The sequence below is a fragment of the Pavona decussata genome, unplaced genomic scaffold, assembly GCF_977016875.1.
Source record: "Pavona decussata unplaced genomic scaffold, jaPavDecu1.1 SCAFFOLD_29, whole genome shotgun sequence".
NCBI classification, from domain to species: domain Eukaryota; kingdom Metazoa; phylum Cnidaria; class Anthozoa; order Scleractinia; family Agariciidae; genus Pavona; species Pavona decussata.
Genome location: NW_028145452.1, coordinates 2167728 through 2182013, shown reverse-complemented (window position 1 = coordinate 2182013; position 14286 = coordinate 2167728). Strand labels below are relative to the sequence as shown.

At 40.0% G+C, this 14286-nt stretch overlaps 1 protein-coding gene across 2 annotated transcripts; it reads left to right on the top strand.

The window, feature by feature from the left end:
- The first annotated feature begins 1705 nt into the window (after positions 1 to 1705).
- On the top strand, positions 1706 to 14286 carry LOC146484912 (uncharacterized). Of its 2 annotated transcripts, XM_085104192.1 has the most exons (5): positions 1706 to 2230; positions 4399 to 4571; positions 6713 to 6761; positions 10831 to 11789; positions 12814 to 14286. In XM_085104192.1, exons 3-5 carry the CDS (start codon positions 6722 to 6724, stop codon positions 13321 to 13323), a joined length of 1509 nt encoding a protein of 502 aa, XP_084960318.1. In that variant the 5' UTR covers positions 1706 to 2230; positions 4399 to 4571; positions 6713 to 6721; the 3' UTR covers positions 13324 to 14286. The 2 variants fall into 2 exon arrangements, with proteins under 2 accessions (XP_084960318.1, XP_084960317.1); XM_085104191.1 differs by lacking the exons at positions 1706 to 2230; positions 4399 to 4571 and having other exon boundaries at positions 6581 to 6761; positions 12814 to 14285.

Here is a 14286-nt window from a genome sequence, read left to right as displayed (position 1 = left end):
GATTCAAGACTCAGGATAGGAGTATAGTCGCCTTGCAATACATTGAACTGACACCACACTGTGTTCTTTTCCATTTCGGGAAGCATTGACTTTGCACTGACCAACAATTCCTTCCTTAGTGCCATTGTACATGATAACAGATGCTTTCGTGGGCTGGAGGCGATTAGGGTCAGGGTCGCCAGTGTCATCAACATGAACATCAGGGCCCAGTTGTTCAAAGCCCGATTAAGCTAATCCTTGATTGATTAACTGATTGATTCGAGTTTAATTACTAATCAATAAAGATTCGTCGAAAAGATTTTTGACCCTCAGTTTTGGCATAGACTTTTCTTTACCTTTAGCTTTAAATTAGCCTTTAAAACCATTTTTAAAGAGCCAGATGAAAACCTCGATTAACTTTTAATCGTAGATTAGCGTTAATCGGCTTTCGAACAACCCGGCCCAGAAGGTAAGAAATTACATTCAACTCCGCTGTCGATTTGAAATTGTACTGGCACGTTCTTGGGGCCTAGCAACATTGTAATAAGGATTTGTTGTTGTTGTTTTTTTTTTTTTTGACGAAGTACGCACCATTCCTATCTCAAATTCATGGACATTAGCATTAAGTCGTGGCCTTTGATCTTGGCTTTTGCATTTCGATGCGAAGTAATTCTGCTTTCCCCAACGACTGCAGGTTTTATCATAAGCGGGGCATTAATTATTTCTTTTGAATGAGCCATCTTTATGCCACAACGATCACAGTCAGACACTGGAATTTTATCAGTCGAGGCTTGTAGCGCTGGTGACTTACGTTTGGGCGAAATTCTTTTGGCTGCTTGGAGTCGTTAGGCTTTTTGTCTTTGTGAAACGCGTTCAGTTCACGGATTTTTCGGCAAACGACGTGATTTATTGAACTAAATTTCAGTTACACATGCTACCTGTAACAATCTGTCGTGATATAAGTAACACAACAGTTGTTTTCGCTCTTTTTGAAATTTTGTTCTATCTAGTATGTTTGTATTTAAATTACTTACCACAAGAAGTGAAGTCTAAATGTAAATTTATTGATCTTAATTTGCAACCTGTCAAACATCGTAGGTATTATTGTAAATTTTCTTGATGATTTAAATAAAAATTTCGATATGATTGGGAAAATTTGTTTTTAGATTGTACTTGCAAACCCACAGGCCAAGAAACGAAAGAAACCTTTCTACCTTTCGGTTTCACCTCCAGCCCAAAAAGCGAGCTATATTTGGTCGTTTTGCGTGGACTTGCATGAGAAATATTTTGAATCACGTTCATAGCTAATTTACTGTTATATTTATCTACACTCCTAGTACAGTATAGAGTAAACTGTTTTAGGAGTGAATCATTAAATAATCAAAGCATAGCATAATAATTTATCATTGTTAACAAATTTCTCCTTAATTTTTGCCCGAAATTTCAGCGGTGATGTTATGTTGGGGGGGGGGGGGGGAGGGGTAAGGTATTGTGCATCCAGTTTCTCGCACCATTGACTTCCTTGGTGGTTTCTGAGTCTGGCCTTTTTCCTGAGATTTCCTTCGTATTACCGCTTGCAGACCAATTCCCATTATATTCAGCACCTAGTAGCCCTTTTCCGATGTGTCCACCCCATGTAGTATCAATGTTAGCCATCTCCTCTCCTTAACCTCAAAGGGGCCGGTTAAGGGGGGGGGGGGGGGGGGACAGCTGAAATTTCAGACAACCCCTCTATCCTAAACGCCACTCCCCACGCTCTCCCTGTAAAGTATCCACGCTGATTGACCACTTTCCTGAAGGAAATGGAGGAAATATGTGATTTCTTGACAGATGGCTTGTCAACCTTGAGCTTACAATGGACCGGTATGTGATCCGAGAAGAGATAGTCAGTCCATGGAGTAGAGCTACCGAGATGACCAGACCGTGCCTAGTTGAAATAAGGTCGAGGGTGTGTCCGCTGGTGTGGTTCGGAACAATGACATGTTACTCCAGCCGAGTGCTCTTGAGTAGCCCATGTAGTTTGATCCCATCAGCATCGTCAGTCATGTCCTTACCCGGTATTCAAAAGATGATTAACACAGAAGACTGCAGACTCAAGGAACGAGGAAAATTCATCCAGGGAAACACTGGTAGATACAGGGTGAACTTCAGGATATGGTGTTCAGTAGATGATGGGTTCCAGATTTGATGTTCCAGGCGGAGTACTCAAATGATTGAAGTTTAGCGAGCGGCGCCCTCTCAGTTACTACAGGTATTACTTAACAAATAGATTCCATTTGGCCGTGCTTCTGTACTCTGATAACGAACAGATGACGTAAAAACGAAGTGAGAACAAAGAATAACGCTACGAGCCGCATTTCAGAGTACAGAACAACGGCAATTAAAATAAAATCTATTTGTTTTATACAATAACCAATACATTTGAGTTGAACACATTTCGTTAGCGAGCATCACGTTGACTGAGCTGAGTCAAAAACTTTCCAGCAAACTAGCTACTAACACACAAAAGGAATTGTGATCCTCTAAATTAGAGTATAATCCAAAAAGAATTTCACTGAATATTTTTTAAACTAACTTTTATTCCAGAAGGAATTTCTCACCCCAAAATATTACAGCATGTCAGTCGCTTCACTGCGAGTTGTGATTTATTTGTCGCCGTTACCGGATTTCTATCGGCGACGTATTATATTCGGACAAATATATCTTTCTTTTACACATCACGACAAAGTTGTATCTTTTTTTAACCTCGTTGAGGTCACGTTCAAAGATATTTGTCCGATTTCTCATTGGACAGTTTGGCTTTCCTGAGAAAATGTGCCTCAGTGTTTGTCCACTACTCGCCGAAAGTGAGTTTTAGAAATTCCCGCGCGCTGATTGGCTCGTAGCTATTGTCTATAAGAGTTTATTAAAAACTGGATCATTGTATAATGCAATTCCAGGGATTTGATTGGCTTAGCGACCATGGTATACGAGCCATCATACCATGCCCGAGAAATGGCGACCATTAAATTGTCTTCTAATTGTTCTTGCAGAGCGAAATGAGCAAAATCTAGCAATATTCCTTGAAACAATTATGCCACTCACGCTTGTTGGATATGAGCTGATTATAACCAACTCGGCGCCTCGTTGGCTTCTATCATCTCATATCCAACCCGCGCTCGTGGAATAATTGTTAGATAGACCATAGAAAACTGCCGTCGATTTGTTAATTGACCAGTCAAAACTCTGGCTGGTCCACAGGTACTCCAAGCTCTGTGGTTTTTGGAGCGATTTAGCACGATTCTAGCGAGTTTTATTTCCATTGCTTTTCTCTCTATAAAAGCAATGGAACTAAAACTCGCTAGAATCGTGCTAAATCGCTCCAAAAACTACACAGGAGAAAGAACAACAGACAAGGGAGTTCAGGTAGGGAATTTTTTAAATTGAAAACTCGTTGGCATTTTTAAATTGAAGTAGGAATATTTCTTTCTCATACAAATCCTAATAATTTCCCCGTGACGCTCAAATTACAACACTCATGCAAAGGTCTGTATTAGCTCTCATAGAGCTTGGGGTACCTGTGGTCACTCGATGAAGTCATTCGTACGTCTATACTCTAATCACAAACTCCGCTACACACTGTTCATTGTATAAAAGGCTACAGTTAGTACAGTTACTACTATTCTTGGTTTTCACTTGACGTCACCAAATTCTAGAATTCAAAACCGGAAGGCCTACAAAATTTTTACCTTCATTCAAGGAAAGATTACCTAAAAATATGTATTTTCACAATTTCTTAGCTCGATGTCGTACTTCCTTTTGAAAATAGAGCAGTTTCAATTTCCGAGTTTTTATCGTGCGTGACATCAAGAGGACGGCCGTGACAGAGCTGTTCCATTTCTTAAAAATGCCTCTTCGGGTGATTTTCGGCATTCTAAACAATTTAAGTTTGAGGAGAAATATTTATCCTAACATTCAAAAATTCACAAGGGAAAACAAACCTCTTTTCTGGCAAAAGTGAACGCCAGATATTTTTTCCTATTTCCGGCCGCTATGTTTGTGTCCCTCAGAGGGACACCAACATGGCGTCTCCATACTAAGCTCTATAAATTTGTGAGAAACATTTTGTTAAATAACTCGAATACGGAATACCGCACAGACCTGAAACTTGGACAGGTTTCTTATTTACTTATCATCTATAACATGTCAATTTCTTGACTTCATTCATGGAATGGTTTCATTTTTTTTTCCACGCACACGGCAATGGCGTGACAGTGAAAACAGGCAATACCGACACGCTATTATTCACCAATTTGGAATAAGATCTAAATACGGTCGTATTTGGTTTGACTTGGGACAAATTTTTTACCAACTACTTATTGGTTTGACTTGGGACATTATGTGTAGTCTTACACCAAGTACTTATTGCTTTCTCCACAGTACGCCAAGGTAAGAAGATCTCGACCCAAGCTTTCACGCGTCCTGACGAGAACCGAAGACAACGCCTGCGGAATTTATATATTGAGCGAGGTTTGAGTATGTAGAATGGTGAAGACTTGTCTTTGACGATCAAACTCTTTCAAACTCTTAGCTGCAGCTTGCGATTTGGCAGACAGTACAGGTATTGATGGCAATCTTACCCGAGAAATATGCGTGCCTTTTTATAGGTAAGTGAGTTAAACTATCAAAATGTTTCGCACTTGTTACTCTAAGCGTAAGATCCACATGCTAAGCTTAAGTTCCTTTCGGTTGATACATGTACAATTGTAAATGCAAGTATTCTAGTTCTTTTTGTCCAGATTTCCCGTATTAACTCGCCTATAGCTAAAGCTTTTACCTTTCAAATAAATGTGCATAACGTAAGGCGAACGTGTAAACGCATATGAAACCTTAAAAAGCATTACAGTATTGGGCAATGAAGAGCATCATTTTATATTGTAAGTTTAATGTTTTACTCGTGTAGCTAAATCACGCCCGTAAATTTGTGAAAATTATTTGAAAGAGGACGAATCAATCCGGCCGATCAATCGATGACAATCGATCATCGGAAATCCAATCAATCAATCGATATCAATCGATGACAATTAGTTAATTGATATCGATTGATATCGGTCAATCGATGACCAATCGATAATCACAAGCTTAGGTCAATTAAGCTGACTGTTTTCGATTTGTAATTTTAGTTCTCGTTGCCGTATACGTGACTGGTGACCCAAACCTGTACAATATGTCTGAAGTTATTTTAACTATCTACAACGTTGTAGTTAAAGGGTATCATGAATGCCTACTTTCTGTTGAGCTTGGTGAGTGTTTTGTTGCTCAAAAGAAGAGGGGAGATGCAAAGAGGTTCTGTGGAAAGTCCAACAACCAGCCAACATCAGTCATGCCCTTTGGGGGCACAATCCACCATGGATTACAACGAAATTTCAGAAACGTGCAATCGGATGGGTTCCTTACTATGATGACGAAAAAAGGAAAAAATTACTACATCTATTGTTCCTACTAGAAATGCTTGCTTGTTATCTGTATATCCTAACCTATAGCCCACTTTGAAAATGAGTGATGGCCTGGGTCGAGAGTAACTGCCCAAGTGATTGTGGGATTGTTTGGGGGGACGCAAAAATGCGAAGATAATAGCCAACGTCCCCCCAAACCTTCCCACAATCGCTTGGGCAGCTACTCTCGACCCAGGCCATCACTCTTTTTCAAAGTGGGCTATTTGTATGTAGTTGCGGCAATACAGAAAGTAATGTGTATGTTAGGGTCAATTTATTTAGCAACAATCGATGGCAATTGATGTCAATCGATAACAATTAATCGATTGATATCGGAAATTGATGACCAATCGATGACCAAAAAACGTGTGTTTTTTAATTGACATAGATTGTCATCGATTGCCATCGGTTTCCGTATTTCCTTTAACAAGAAGATAGATCGAACGTCCGATTATGGAGGCTTGCATATTACGTACGGCTTATAAGACAACGAACAACAACAGCAACAAGAATTTATTGGTTCATATATCTAATGTACATGTGGGTTTATGTAGACTGCGAGTATTCTCTCATATTTCTTTGTGATAGTCAAGTGAGTGTGATCCGAAAATTGCGTGACTCACTTCTCGTTCTTACCCAACCTCGTTTTTACCGACTCATTTGGGTTTGGCTAGTAAACTATTCCCAGTGGGCGCTCGCTTAACAAAAGGCCTGAGGACCCGAGAGTTGAATTACGGAACATGCAAGTCCGCAGGCGAGGAGGCGAAGGACTAGGGAGGGAGGGGAAAAAATATAATAAACAAATAAACGGGTGTCAATCACCCCCCTCTCCCCGCCTTAAATGGGTTCGACTCCGCAAGAATCCAATTCTTTCGTGCTTTCTGCAAAACTGGACAGATTCGACTGTACACGGAAAGCTACTCCCAAGAGAGATAACCAAATAGACGCCTGAATTAATACTCTAGCTAGAGATTGGTCCAAATTATGGCCTGTATTAAGCGAGCGAACACTGAGAATAGGGACATTATGCGTATTCTCACATCAAGGCGATGAATTCTTTTCTCCATGACCTTTTTGCAGGTTCACGCATAGGTTGCCAAGGTAACAAGATCTCAAGCTTTCACTCGTTCTGACGACAACCGAAGACAACGCCTGCGGAGTTTACATATTGCGCGAGGATTTGAGTATGTAGAATGGTGAAGACTTGTCTTTGACGATCAAACTCTCTCGAACTTAGTTGCAGCTTGCAATTTGGCAGAAAGGTATTGATGGCAATCTTACCCGAGAAATATGCGTGCCTTTTTATAGGTAAGTGAGTTAAACTATCAAAATGTTTCCGGCGCACTTCTTACTCCAAGAGTAAGATCCACGTGTTAATTTAAGCTTAAGTTCCTTTCGGTTTATACATGTACGCGCAAGCATTCTAGTCTTTTTTGTTCAGATTTCCCGTATTTACTCGCCTATAGCTAACGTTACCTTTCAAATAAAAGTTCATGACGTTAGGAGAACTAGTGTGCACGTCAGCAAGAGCGCTGTTGTGGTGTCGAGAAAACTAAGAGCTGCTCATAGCAACTCACATCCTGCGTTATGCCTTAGCAGCAAATGTTGTGATTCCATCCAGTGTCTATTCAATAGTGTTTCCTTCAATCCAGGTCCTGTTGATTCAGATTTTTTTTTATTTATGCACTATTTCAATAGGAAATTACACATCGCAAAAGAAACATAAAGACAACATTAAATGACATAAATCATCAAAGGTAAAATGTGCGCGGTGACCAAAGGAGCTTAGGCTTTCGAGTTGGTCACTGCCACGTGCAGATGAACCTTCAACGCATTTTTCGTCCACCTTTTTGAATGACGAGTCTTTTCGCTGGATAGCAGTACGTTGTCAGCTTCGTTTCTAGGTGCCAATGACAGCTTTGGATCTTTAAACCGAAGACTACTGTGAGTTGTACCCCCAACTTTTACCCTGATTTGGATGACAAAGTGGTCATTGCAACGTTAATCGGATAAGCTTTATTATATCAAACTTTTCTTAATTGGATGTGCTTTTCTTAAATGAAACTTTCTTGAAGCCTGACATTCCGGGCTCATTATATGCTGTCCCGGTTTCTCAACTTGTCGCGATGATGGGCTATTGCGATGTGGTGCTTGTGTTTTGGCCTTTGTAAATGAAGACCTATGAGTGAAAAGAAGAGACGACCTGGAGAATTCAGACCTCGAAATTGTTTGGTTGGAGGTTTTCCCATTTAAATCCAAAAAGTCTATTTGTCGTCCACCCTCCTATTCTTTGGTTGATGGTTTTGAGTCAAACATTGAACAAGCTTACCACCTAAATAAAGAAACAATTTTACTTGGAGATTTCATAGTTAATTGAGGGACTGGTTATGAAACCTTGCCATGAAAACAATGGTTCTGCAATTTCTGTTGGAAGGGCCGCGACCCTGCACAATCCTTTCACACCACAGTTGAATATCTTAACAAAAATGTTTCAATTGGCCAGTTGCTCCAACACATTCCAAATTCTTTTGTTGTTTGTGCAGGGTCAAGGCCAAAAAGGCAAACAAAAACATAAAACAAAGCTTTTGTCAGGTTTCATAACCATTGCCTTTAATTAGCTATGGAGATTTCAACATCGATGCTGTAAATCGGCTGAAATTTAACAAACATCATCTCAGCAAAGGTTTGATGACTATGAATTTTAATCAGCTTCTACATGAAATAATTGTTATCGTCCCTTTCTTAGTAAAAAATCTAGTCACCGAGAATTCAGTAGAAAACCCAAGGTTTTCGTTATAGAAACAGTAAGAACAATAGTGAGCCACGTGCAGCCTGTCATATGTAAACACCACTTGACTTTTATCTCCTGGATTCGGGAAAACAATATTTGTGTCCGTAATGCGTTGTTACTTTGTAGTAAACCTTAGCTGTTATATTTCCGCGGTATCGGCCTTCGATTAGCCAACAATTTTGTACAACCTAGGACTTCCTTATAGCGTTTTAAACCAGAAAGATTTAGTGATTCCAGTGGAACTGTACACCCACACTCCGTGATTTAAAATGCAGAATAGCTCGCAGCTGTGTTAATATAGTCGTTTTTCATTTAGGCAGTATTTCATATTTCAATAGATCAGCTGCTGAACGCAAACATTGTATCCTTCTTTTCTAGATTTTCAATTTCACTAGCTAAAACGAGAACAAAGCCATTTGATACGAACGGAACAGCTGTGCACTTTAGCTTTCACACAGGCCAAGCAGATCTTTTGCAAGTTATCTAGTTTGAAGTTATCTTATTGTTTCTATTGAATATTGTGTCACCTATGCGTTTATTTAAGACGACATATAAGGAACCCTGAAAGTGTTGTAAAATTGATTACCAACAAGCTAAAGGGCCGATTAGTTGTGAAGTAGCTACGACGTTTATTCAACTATAAAGAAGATTGCTGTGTTCCAGAAGAAGTTTTCCACGCTTTCCTGTCAGTGTCTGTTTTAGCCGTGGGACGAAGAAACTAGACCTTGTACCTCTGGCATATTGTACCGAGTGCCGGCTGTCAAGCTAGTTTGCTCCACTTCCCGTGTACGCGTTAGCAATTGCAAGACCCGTTGCTAGTGTTTGGTCCACGCACCGTTGTTTGCTCGCCCTCGAGTACCAGAAAAGTCACCGAAATAACCAAACCCAGCTCAGCACATTCGTTGCAAAAACCTATTGTTACATAACACGACCAATTAGTGGAATGGTGGGTGGTGGTCACCAAATATAGCGTATCAGGACTCTTTGAATTGTACCTTTGTATTTTTTCGTAGACACCGTTATCATTTTGTACAGCCCCGTCTACACGAGCAATTTTTATGTGGCAACTGTATATGGCAATTTTTATTGCCCGTGTAGATGGCTCGACAAACATTTGTTGTAATTTGCGTCAGTAATAATTTCGCACAGCGGAGATGTCCATGGAAAAGCTAAAAGCAAGATGGCGCCATGCTGGATGCGCAAATGTTAGGGACTGTTGGGACTGGGTTCTACAGATGACGTTGAAAAAATTGTCACATTTTATGTGGCATCTCGTCTACACGGAAATTTTTTTAAGTGGCAATTTTTATTTGCCCCATAAAAACTAACACGCCAGCTTTTCAGCAAATGCAGTTGTCATATAAAAATTGGTCATTTCTTATAATCTACACGGGCAAACAAAAATTGCCACATAAAAATTGCTCGTTTAGACAGGGCTTACCTCGTTTTTCAGTATCGTAAACATTTCAAATATTGTTAGCACTGTAAGTAATACAGCTATTGTAAGTATTGTAGGTAGAGTAATTGTTCGATACTGCAAGTACAGTAAGCATTTATTGTAAACGTAGTAAGAGCTGTAATTTATCGCATATAGTGTAAGTTGTGTGTACTATTGTATTCTGTATGTCACGTTAAGCTAACAAAAATTAAAAAAGTAAAAATTAGCGGAAACTGTCCGGACCACATTTGTTCAAATCAACCTCACAGGATTCAGTAAGCTACGGTGATGCGCCCACAGTCATTGATGCATGCGGCTTGTGTCTTTCAACTTTCAACATCTTCGCGCTCCTCAGCCAAAAAAAAAAATAAATAAATAAAATGCCTGATCGCAGGTTATCGACATGATTGTTCACCTCATTTTAGTGCAAAACTTTTGCAATTGAATTGCTGGCCAGGGTTTGACAACAACTCGTTAATGTGGTTTCAATGTTATCTTAGTGAAAGTCGTCAGTTGCTATCCTTGGCATTCTCGTCCCCAGAGCCCCAACGTTTTTTTTTAAATTGTTGAACGAGTGGCTCTCGGTCCATCCAAAAATATCTTTTTTTTCATTGGCTGTCGAAAACCTGATGCGCTATAAGGTGAAAAATGCTACGCTTCTGCGCATTTGTCTTTACTTCCTAATACTGAGCAGTACTGAGCAATAATAATACTGAGCAAGCGCAATGGTAATTTATCACACTGAGCGTGCGCTACCGGATGTCGTGAAATTTTACGACATCCGGTAACGGCTGTTACCAGGGCCTACGATCCAACCGTTGACCAGAAGATCGTAGGCTTGGGTGATGCAGAATCTTCGATTGCACATGCTCCTTTTGGTGTACCACAAGGTTTGATCGATGCTGAGTCCGCTAATTTTTATCATGGTTATTAATGATCTCCCCTTGCGTGTGAGGTCTGCTGAAATTAATCTATATGCTGATGACACACCGTTAACATCTTCCGCCAACTGTGAGTCTGTTGATCGTTTACAAAGTTCACTAATTAAAATACAGGGGTTTCTGAAGCTGTCCATTGGGCAACCGCCAACAAGCTCTCTTGCTCCCAATCGAGAACAAGACTTAAGTTCTTACCATTATCTTTTTCAGATGCCACTTGGAAGGATATCCTCACTGCTTTCAGCTATTCAACTACCGACACTCATGAAAGAAAGGAACTTCAAAGCAAAGTAGAGAGTCTGTTTGGTGGCTCTGAACAATGGCTTGCCTGTTTTTCAATCCGAACTGCCCTGGATGCCTTCCTTGCTGTCATGAACTTTCCAGCTGGTTCAGAAGTCATTTTCACAGCCATCAATATTCCAGATATGGTATCTGTAGTTGAACAACATGGACTTAAGGTAGTGCCAGTTGATTTGGATCTCGACACGTTGGCTCCGAAGCCTGAAATCGTTGAACTTGCTGTGACTAACAAAACAGTTGCCATTTTAGCAGCCCATCTTTATGGCAAATGGATCAATTTAGACAAAGTGTTCCAAGTGGCACGTGCTCATGGGTTGTATGTATTGGAAGATTGCGCTGAGTCCTTTCAAGGGTTGAAAAAGAAAGGTCATGAACTCTCAGACTTGACCTTTTTCAGCTTTGGATCAATAAAGTATTACACATCCTTGGGTGGGGCAGTCGTTGGTGTCAAAAACCCTGAAATTCTAAAGAAAATGCGAGCCAAGGTAGAAGAGTACCCCATTCAGAGTCATTGGACATATTTCAAGAAACTAACAGCCTATTCTTTACTTATGATGGCACTTTTAAATAATTCCTTTTTTAACTGGATACTCATTAATTCCTTTAACCTGCTGGGATTTCCTTACAAGGAGTATATTATATCTCTTTTGCGTGCGTTTCCTGGTGGAGTTACTATAAGTAAGCTCCACCATCAACCATCAGCCATGCTTTTGAGGTTCATGTTGTACCGACTGAGGCGAGTGGATGGGAACGATTTTCGTACCATCAAGTTGAAGGGAGACTTTGTCAGGGCGAATCTTCCAAGGAATGTGTTTGTTCCTGGAAAGAAAGCAGACATTGGAAGCTATTGGCTGTTCCCTCTTGTTGTGGTAAGTATGATTTAAACTGAAGCCAAACCAGTCAATAAATTAAAGATGCTTATTTACCTCTTAAATTTACTGCAGCTATGTATATTTTTAGCAATGAGTACTCTTTGTAATCACAAGAGAATTGAAACGCTAGTAACCAAGCCCCCGTACTCGTCCATAATTGAATATTTGTATGCTATGGGTAGCTGGCCCATTCAGCGTTAAATATTTTAAAATTTAACTGCTGCATGTCCAAACATAAAGGAACATAGAAATTTTTATATCGATTAAGATTATAGAGTAGGAAGATAATGCTAGTACCTCCGAATACAAACTGTGTAAAAGTAAAATACATTAATGAACTAAAAAGAAAAGATCTAGTAAACAAAACCATTATATGCGATTGTTGCTGAAATGATTATCTGAAAAATTGTCATTTTTCACTTGTTTTCTTCGCTAAATTTAATCCTTAAAAATTATAATTGTCTCACATAAATTATTCATAGTCATTTAGTCGCACTTCAAGCCAAGGTGGCTGACATGGCTTGACCTTAACACGACTTCTGTAGCATGAAGCCACTCAATGTACTGCCAATTTCCCCTGGGTGAAGGGCTGGTGCACTACAGGGCTCCCCCTAGTATTTTGTTGCTGGCTTCCATTTATAAACTGAAAGATCACAGAGACTATTATATCTTGTCTAAGGCGGAATCAAGACAATGCATAGACTAATTGACCGTCAAACCACCAACCATAAAATCAGTAAATCACTTTCTTTTAAGTGCCAATGTATTCAATACTGAGCACTAATTGGGGGCACTCTCCAGATCAAATTGGAATTTGGAAATATTGTATTTTGTGGAGAGGGGAAAACTGGAGTATCTGGAGAAAAACCTCTTGGAACAAGGACGAGAACCAACCACAAACTCAGTGACCATGCAAATCACATTCACGTGTGATTGAAAGTCTGTTGTGCTAATTACTACACCTTGCCCCATGTGCTATTGTAAAGTACAGTTATTCAACAGTTAATTGTTTTTCTTACAGGAGAACCCAGATGAGGTCGTAAAAGCTCTTGAAAAGGAAGGAATAGAGGCTTACAGAGGCGCAACACAGCTATCCACAGTCTTCAGGACAAAACAGAGTAAAGAAACAGATGAGGCTGAGAAGAATCAAGAAGGCTGCATAAGGCCTGAACCTGTGTATTCGAGTTTGTTTCCACAAACAGAAGTTGCAGCAGCAGTAGGCATGGCTTCCTCGACTGGTGAGTCTAAAGCAATTGGAGCCGCGAAATCGTCAAACTTGACATCTGCAGAGTTTGCTTGTTCTGAGCCTTCAGCAGGCCCAAGTCACTCATTCAGCAAAGAGAAGAATGATGTCCTGTTTCCTCATAATGCAAAATACTTGATTGATCATGTGCTGTATCTGCCTGTTCACAAGCGGGTCTCATTCTGGTATCTTGAATACATCTGCAGTGCAGTCGAGAAGGTCATGAGGAACAGAACAGGTGTGAAAATTGAAGACACCAGGAATGTACTGTTTAAATCCAAGTTATAAGTCTGAAGTGAATTGTATTTCCTTAATTTTGATTACTAAAACATTCTCCTAGTAATGATAATAGAACTTTAGTTACTGTTTTTTCTTTCGTAAAAGAAAAATTACATGGTGCAAAGCACGTGATAAGGTCACCTGTTGGAATTCAGTAGGAACGCGTGACAGCATTACGTTACATCCCCTTTCTCAAGAAAAAAACGAACAACCTGAAGAAGAAAACGCTTTGCTAACTGGTAGGTAAGTCAAGTTCTTAAAGTCACTGAATCAGAAAATTCTAGCTTAACTGGAGCAAACAAAAATAAATAAATAAATAAATAGTCAGTATGCCAGGCTGGCTTACGCACACTGCGCTGTATCCACACAGAAGAGGTTGCTGAGCCAACAGAGATAGATCCCTCGACTTTGCTTGACTGGGGCTTCGGATGTGGAGCATCAACAGGATCAATACTTATGTTGGGAGGTTGAGCGGCTTTCTCAGCCACCACAGGCTCTGGTTAATATTCCGAGGTAACACCCGTAATTGACTCAATCAATAAAAACTTGGTATGAGCGATAGGAAAGTTTCTTTGTGCAAGTTCCAGTTGACTAAGTACTTTGTCCTGGTAGACGCATACGTACGACACTACTAGCCGGTATGTCAGGTAAAGGCTCTTCAATGGCGTGCCTGTCATGGCAAAGGCCCGTTTAAACGGTTTCAACATTTGAGCAACATTCCTTCGACGAAAGTTGAACGGATGTTGGATGAAAGGAATGTTCAAACGGTTTCAACTCAATTCAACATTTTCAAGAACAAAGAAAATGTTAAATCGATGTTGAATGAAAGTGTAAACCAATTTAAACTTGATTCAACACGCTTTCACCCTTTTTTTGCACTTTCAACAATGTTGAACGATCTGTTACAAACGTCCCCAACATCTGGTTCAACCACGTGTTGAACGTATGTTGAAGCAAATGTTGCAACCGTTT